Source organism: Coregonus lavaretus (genome assembly GCF_964263955.1).
Source record: "Coregonus lavaretus genome assembly, chromosome: 32".
Classification (NCBI taxonomy): domain Eukaryota; kingdom Metazoa; phylum Chordata; class Actinopteri; order Salmoniformes; family Salmonidae; genus Coregonus; species Coregonus lavaretus.
In genome coordinates this window covers 17,518,892-17,526,944 of record NC_140019.1, presented here as the reverse complement: position 1 = coordinate 17,526,944, position 8,053 = coordinate 17,518,892, and the positions used below count along the sequence as shown (strand labels likewise).

The window sequence follows — 8,053 nt, the reverse complement described above, 5'->3', positions numbered from 1 at the left end:
GAAAGACGATGGCGTCTAGGCCTATACCCCAACTCTATACCCCAACGAAATGTAGTCCCCGGTAGGCTATTTACTACTTTAAATACATGCAAGTCTATGGTATTTATTTTCATTATCATCAGTTCCAGATGTTTAGGAGGTCGGGGAGAGCGAGTTGCCCCGAGTCTACATGTGCTCTACTAGGGGGATTTAATAACGGAACATCTCCATGACCGAGAGTAACCCCTGTAGTTCGCCAAGCGGATGTAGCCAAGGTTCCCTCCATATAAAAGCTTTTCTAGATCCAGATGATTCTCCTCCTCTGTGAACAGATCACACATGCCTGGATAACAAGCCAAGACAAAAATATTTCAAAAAGTAGTGAAGAAGTGTGGTTTAGCTGGAAAAAGGTATTTCGATTTTCCACTGATTCATTGTCTGTAATTGGTTTATTCTCTTATTTTAATGGTAGTCCTATCTGCTATAAAGAAATATGAAAAGATAACGGAGTTAAATGGCAAACTTTTGATATTTTTCTTTTCAACAACGCATCACTTATAGATATTTTGTTTCATAGAAAAAAATTGTTTTGTCGTAGTTTTTTGTTGTACTTAATTATAAAACACGATGTAGACTAGTCTTCGGGCACATTTACAACGACATTATGTATTGTTATGAAACGTTGATTTACTCATTCATGAAAAGGACTTCATGATTGACGGCCTTCAATATTAGATTTTTCAAAGGAAAACGGAGAACACGGCACGAATCTTCTCACCCATTGTGTTAAACAAACGTTTAAAAAACGATCCCATATTTTCTATTCAATTACATTCTTTGCGGAGTTATCCCTGCACACGTTCCACAACATTTTGCCACCAAACAAGGTAATAAACAAGTTAGAAACAAGTTACTTTGTTTCAATTTACAGTTAAGGGACGTCAGTGTGAAGCCCCGCAAAATAACATGTTATTGATAGGTCCGTTAATCATTTGTAAATGAAGATTTTTTTGTCATTTATATTGTCGTCTTACCTGCGGGAGTTATCACACAACCAACAGCCCACCTGGCTCTTGTGTGAAGACAAAAGACAGGGAGACAATAAAATGTAACCTAGACTGAGTTTGTCCCTCCAAACAACAGTAGAGAAAGTGATAGTAGCGTACCATAGAGATAGTTAGAGGATGCTACGTTGTATATGTCCCATTATAGCGGTCTGTGAGAGCATGGGCAGCGTCATTGAGGCCATCTCCATTTTAAAGTAGTACATTTTCTTCTACTACTTCGATGGTAAACACTCTGAAAGGTTGCATAGTTCACACTGCCACCTAGAGTGTGTTTGAACAGGTATAAAGCCTAGGTTGGCGATTTACTGCCACCTGCAGTTATGAAATGTTTTCTCACAAGTATAATTAATTGGCTGATCCCTCATGATGATCTGGATGGAATTATGTGATCCTTCCTTAACCCATAGGAAGTCCCACCCAATTGACTTCTTCAAAATTGTGACTCATTGGCGCTGGCAATGCTAAAACGGGCTTTTGGGCGCTAGAGTCCTCTATCTATCTCTGTGTAGCCTACTCACTCATCAATTTATGCCCATGTCCCATTTATTGGGTTCATACTGAGCCCCTTATGGGTCATGGTGGAGGAAAAAACAGGCCAGACTAATCCATTCCCTTGTTTTTTTTATTTGTTCCCTCAATATAAAACATCAATTCCATCAATGTATTAATTAGTTCCCTCAGATAAAATACAATTATATTTGTCACACATGCGCCGAATACAACAGGTGTATAACTTACTGTGAAACGCTTAGTTACGAGCTCTTAACCAACATTGCAGTTTGAAAAAAGTAAGGAAGAAATAGGAAAGGCATTCTCCTTTTGTACCATGACGGTTTCATTCCCACTTGGCCGATAACAATTGCAGCTTAATGTAATTCTATTTAGTTAATTACATGCTTCAAATGGTGATGATCACTGATCATTCAATAGCTTATTTCCAGTTTCAGTGTTTTCATATGCCTCCGAATCATAAGGACAAATAACCCTTATGATTCGTGGGGAACGCGCGTGCAAAACCCCTCATTTAGGCTAAGTAATTCCAATATCGTGAAAAGCCAGGAGCCTCACTAGCAGTCAAAACTGAATGGTGCATGTTTAAGATGCAAACTAAATATATTTTGTCCAAACTCCGATTCATGCCTCTTGGACAACATAAACAGTTGTCCATTTTGCGCGGCACTCGTCCCCGCGACCCAGTGTTTTACCCCTCGTCTATAAAGTTAACGCCATATACGTCCAGTAAAACATGGTGCAGCCAAGCGCCTGGATGTGTTTATGTTGTTTACAATTGTGCGTGTGACTCATTGGAGGCAGAAAGGAAAGGCATGCTTCGGTGTTAACAGGTGCAATTATGCGCTCTCATCCCTAGGCAGGAATTCCGTCTGCCTCTGCTTCATGACCATAGCTGTTCTAGTTTATACTCCGGGGGAGTTCGTTAGCTACCTACCTTGGCAATTAGATAATATCCAGGTGAACGTATTATCATCGCAATAAAGCAAATAGCTATCCGTTTTAGTTATGAACATAGAGCCAGAGCCGCTTTGAACCATCTACCTGTGCGTGGTTGTCTAAGTCGCTACACAGCCAAAGCTAACGAGCAAGATGCCCAGCTAGCAGCTGAGTCAGTCAGTCAATCACACAATTCTGGGAAAGGGGTCTAGAGAGAGATGGGACTCCGATTCTGACCGGGGTCATAAGGTCATCTTTTTTATTTTATTTACATTTTTTAGTCATTTAGCAGACTTTCTTATCCAGAGCGACTAACAGTTAGTGAATACATATATATATATATTTTTTTTTACTGGCCCCCGGTGGGAAACGAACCCACACCCCTGGCGTTGCAAACACCATGCTCTATCAACTGAGCTACATCCCTGCCGGCCATTCCCTCCCCTACCCTGGGCCAATTGTGCGCCGCCCATGAGTCTCCCGGTCGCGACAGAGCCTGGATTCGAACCAGGATCTCTAGTGGCACAGTTAGCACTGCGATGCAGTGCCTTAGACCACTGCGCCACTCAGAGTCATCTGACCCTAGAGGCATATTTTGGATCATAGCCCCCTAAGTTGGTTTATTCAATTCTTTACATTTTTCATGATTTGTCAATCAACTTGTTCTTAACAAATCTAAATCATGTTTTGTGTTTCTGTATCAATATGGCAAAAAAAATGTTTATCAAGACCTTTAGGGTCATTTTGACCCAAGCCAAAAACATTGAATTCTGCCTACAGCAATTTGATATATAGGACATTTATTTGCATGTAGGTTTCTCTGGAGACATAATCGTTATCCATACCCCAGAGGGTGGAGAGGGGCCTGTATCAGTGATTCTGACCCGATATAAAGGTAATATGCAGAGATATACACTCCCAATCTGGACCATCAGAACCACACGCTTTGTACTGACGGAACCACTAATAACCTGTAAATACGTCCCCTCAACCTATCCTCACTCCCATAAGGTCTGCCTGGGAACTGATTGGGGACACAGTGCAGAAGAAGTTCCCATGTGAGGAGGACCTATTGGCGAGATGTGATCTTGTCAGCTCCAGATAGACAAATGACCCTTGACCTTGTACCTTTGAGCTGTGTGCTGGCTGGCTGGACTTTTTACCCACAGTCACCACTGCCTGTGTGTCATTTCAGTTTAGAGAGCTGGAGCTGAGGGAAGCTTGAGTGGAAGAGGTCCAGAGTAGAGATGTCCATCTCAACTCAGCTGGGCTTGTTGTTGTGGAAGAACTTTACCTACAGGAGAAGGCAAACGGTAAGCAGTCCATCTTTATATCAGATTGTGTGAATTGGTGAAATCCTTGGTAAGGAATTGGGACTTTTTCTCATGGCTTTGTTTGATAGGAACATTTAAAAGAGGATGTATAATTATGTTCTTCTGTTATAATGTTTACAGTGTATTTAAAACAAATGTTGTATTTACTTTATTATTGTCATATACCAGGTCTACAGTTTGAATTCCTTCTTTGTAGCAAATCTTACTTCACACAATAGTTCAATAGCTGTTTAGTTACAAAGAGTGGTCATGTATGTTAGGTCCGGTTCTCCTATTATAAGAGTAAGAACAGCACTGTGATAGGCCCCAAACATCACTGGGGGCGAGCTCCCTGCCCTCCAGGACATCTACACCAGGCGGTGTCTGAGGAAGGCCCGAAAGATCGTCAAGGACTTCAGTCACCCAAGCCATTAACTTTTCACTCTGTTACTATCTGGCAAGCCCTATCAGAGTATCGGGTCTCGGACCAACAGGCTCCGAGACAGCTTCTACCACTAGGCCATCAGACTGCTGAAAAGCTCATCCTAGCCGTCTCCCTGGACAGACATGCACCTTAGAGACTATTTGCACCGGATAAATTATTTAAACTGACTACCCACACATCCAACCCTTACACACAAACACAACCACGCAAACACCCATAAACACACACTCAGAACTCATATACACACACTCACACACACAGTCAACGCTGCTGTTCTAATATATACCATTGATTCCACCAGCCACTTTATATTTGTAAATACAGTGTAAATCCAGTCCATTATTACTATGCATACTACCTCTTCTACTACTTTTTATTCAAATAGTCCCCCAAATAAAATCTTTTATTGGAAAATGTATTATGCTCACACGCCCAAAGGGACAGAGCTTTATCGTCGCAGTGTTAGATTTAACAGCTACTACAGCTTGTTCTCCCACGTGTGTTAGAACCCTGCCTCTAGATGGCCTTACATGTGCTGGAGTAGTATTTCTCTGTCTCCTAATCCAATCAGCATGCACCTGATAACCCTTGAACAGAGATGACTTCACTGTTGCTGGATGTGGGTGTGCAGCATTGGCTATTCTGAAGTCAGGGTTGGTTGTATTGATCGCTGAATGAGTCCTAATAAAAGCTGTCCTATGAGAGCTACATCCTGCCTGCCTATAGCGTTGATGCAGGCATATTATATGGTGTTGTGAGGGAGCCATTTTGAATGCCAGCTTTTAAGAGCTTCAGACTATTAGCAGACAAGCTAGGCTTACGGTTATAAAGAGGGGAGGAAGGGAAAGTAGTAATGGTTTACATAGGCCATGCTCCTTATCAAAAATGCTAACTGGCCTTCTTCACTTGTTTTCTTCTCTCTAGCTCCAACTGCTGATTGAGATAGTATGGCCCCTGTTCATCTTCTTCATTTTGATATCAGTGAGACTGAACTACCCTCCGTACGAACAACATGAATGTAAGTATGATGCACCCCCCTTTTCATTGTTTACGCACACACATTTCTTCACAAGACACTGAACTGAATTGCCCCCCACACCCCAAATGGCTGTTCAACCACTCCTGTTGTTGTAGCCACAGAGACATTTGGATTTGGAATCTGGGGATGAACTATGTTGCCTCATGTATACATATTGTACACTGCCAAAGATACAAGCCATTGATGCTACCGTAAACAAGCTAGCAATACCATGCACTAGTATGCTACAATGCGATGTGTAGGCATTTATTTTGAAACTGCTACGTGCTGGCCACTCGAGTAAACACACTAAGGAGAAAAAAAACCAATACATTTTCACAATCCAACAGCAGCCTAATCGTGTTGAACTGTTTATGATATGTCCTTATCAGGTGTGGATGCTGGGTGTTTTATGCGTTAACTGTTACATGGGGAATATTCTGTCCTGCTAATCAATTTTCTGGTATGGGATGGCAGATATACCCCTGTTAATGTGTTTTTATCTAAAGCCTGACAGATGATTTCTGCCAACTGGGCATGTATCCCTTTACCCCTCCTGCACGAAGCCTCCGATATGAACATCACAGTAGATCCAATACTACTAATCACTGGAGCTTTTTTTTGGCAAGAGACAAAACAGAGGCTCTTGTTTGCTTAAGACAAAATGTCTCTATGTGATCAGTCAAAACTGTACAAATATAAGTTTGACAGTTTTCTATTTGATTCTAACATTAATTTGTGAGGTGGCTCAGATTGCCTTTGTACATATCAGTGGCTTTATGGGGGGTTTAGAGTTTATGATGCCTTTATTACTGCTCTAATCGCATTATCAAGGTTCTATATGTGAAAGCTGATAAAGGTCGCAAGGCCCTCAGAGACTATCTTTGGCACGGGTATGGGAAAAGCTTACATAATGGCAATGCACTGGCTGAACCAAAGCCTGTTTTCACCGGAATGATACGCTAGAGAAAGCTTCAGTTAGTTATATCTCTGGGGGCGGTTCACAGAACAGGATCAATAAAGCTGCCGGCTACCTTTTCTATGCTAAAGCAACTATTGTTTCTTAGTATGGGACTTGATACTCTGCATTCTTAATGAATTACAAAATTAAGAGTTACAGCTGTGTGTTTAACAAAGTCAAACTGGTTGACTTATTGATCCTACTTTGTGTACCCTGCTTCAGGATATAGTTGTGTAGGACAAAGCATTCATATAGCTACTAATAACTATTATCAATGGGATGAACACATCCCCTGAGAAATCTTTGTCTACACCAGAATATCCGCTTTCTTTCATTCCCGGAAGCCTGCGCTTTGTCCATCTGCCAGAAAGCAGAAGCATTAGCGGGTAAATTGCTTTCAGTTCCACCTAAAGTCCTGGTTAGGCACCAGGCAGTGGCATACTTTTGGTGTGAGTCATACAGCACCTGGGTCTGGGGATGTTGTGACTGCTCCTACACCACATAGGAAAGACATGTTCTTCCTTGCACAGGGCTAACCTATTGCTTTTGGGGATGGATATTAACCACGAAAAGAATGGCAAAAAAAATGTGACAGGGCAAAAAGACTCCAAGTACCCATTGCTCTTTTTGAAGATTTTAAATCGTTTGAGTTGAATGTGGTGCTAGTTTGAAAACTGCCTAGCTAAATGCCATTTAGGATTCACATTTATCACCCACTAGTTAATTAAGTCATAATATGTGTAGGCCATTGATGACGATCACTCTGAAAAGCAAAATGTCCGCCCTGAATCAGCTAAGCAATTGGCTATGTGGTGTTATCTCTTATCTCTGCTTTGCTTAGTAATGGGCCAGTTGGCAGTCTTAAGGTTTACTGATAGCAGGCCTACTTTTTTAACTCATCACACAAATAACTGCAAGCCTCTTGGGGAGGGAGGGACGGCACCTTGGGGGGGGGGGGGGGGGCAAAGGTCGTACATTGTACTTAGGCAATCACTCCCTCATATCGATAAGGCCTGTAGCTGCAGAGTGAAGCCTTCAAGATGGGACAAGATGTGGATACGCTGATGCTAGCTCATCTGCTGCCAGCCCGATAAGGCAATCTGAGAACACACATCGTTATCTGTATCTTTCCTAGACAAAAATATAATTTTGAAACTCTGCAGGTGATGTTCAAAGACCACCCCAAATAGATCCAGTGGGTTGATATAGAGGCCATTTGATATAGTCCCCTGTAGCTCAGTTGGTAGAGCATGGCGCTTGCAACGCCAGGGTTGTGGGTTTGTTTCCCACAGGGGGCCAGTATGAAAATGTATGCACTCACTAACTGTAAGTTGCTCTGGATAAGAGCGTCTGCTAAATTACTACAATTTAAATTTAAATGTCTCAGTATCAGATCAAACGTGACTGGAATTACCCCGTGTTCTCTCCAGTCCACTCTCTGTAGATAGTGGATTAATAGAGTAAATATGTCAAAAATGTCCCCCAAAAAGTGTTTTGTTATACACCCAGAGATGTAGTTTTGAATGTGGTGTAAACATTATTGAATTTCAAAATACCACAATTTGTGTCTAATGACTGGACTGTACGGTGACGTTACTGATGGTATCCCTCCCGGTGTCTCCCTCAGGTCATTTCCCCAACAAGGCCATGCCCTCGGCGGGCACCCTGCCCTGGATCCAAGGCATCATCTGCAATGCCAACAACCCCTGCTTCCGCAACCCCACTCCTGGAGAGTCCCCGGGGGTCGTGGGTAACTTCAACGAGTCCATGTGAGTTCCACCCCAAGCTGTATCTGATCGTTTTAAAAACATGAATACACTT

The 8,053-nt window shown here is 42.2% G+C and overlaps 1 protein-coding gene across 2 annotated transcripts in view; it reads left to right on the top strand.

The window, feature by feature from the left end:
- Window positions 1-290: 290 nt before the first annotated feature.
- LOC311107895 (phospholipid-transporting ATPase ABCA1-like) overlaps window positions 291-8,053 on the top strand; it is a 57,672-nt gene continuing 49,909 nt past the window's right edge. Inside the window, exons 1-5 of one of the 2 annotated variants that reach the window (XM_084150486.1) lie at window positions 306-389; window positions 3,310-3,390; window positions 3,691-3,808; window positions 5,178-5,271; window positions 7,860-8,001. In XM_084150486.1, coding sequence (XP_084006612.1) covers window positions 3,743-3,808; window positions 5,178-5,271; window positions 7,860-8,001 — 302 coding nt within the window. In that variant the 5' untranslated portion in view covers window positions 306-389; window positions 3,310-3,390; window positions 3,691-3,742. Of the gene's footprint in view, window positions 390-3,309; window positions 3,391-3,690; window positions 3,809-5,177; window positions 5,272-7,859; window positions 8,002-8,053 lie in introns of both variants that reach the window. The other variant, XM_084150487.1, reaches the window with a different exon arrangement.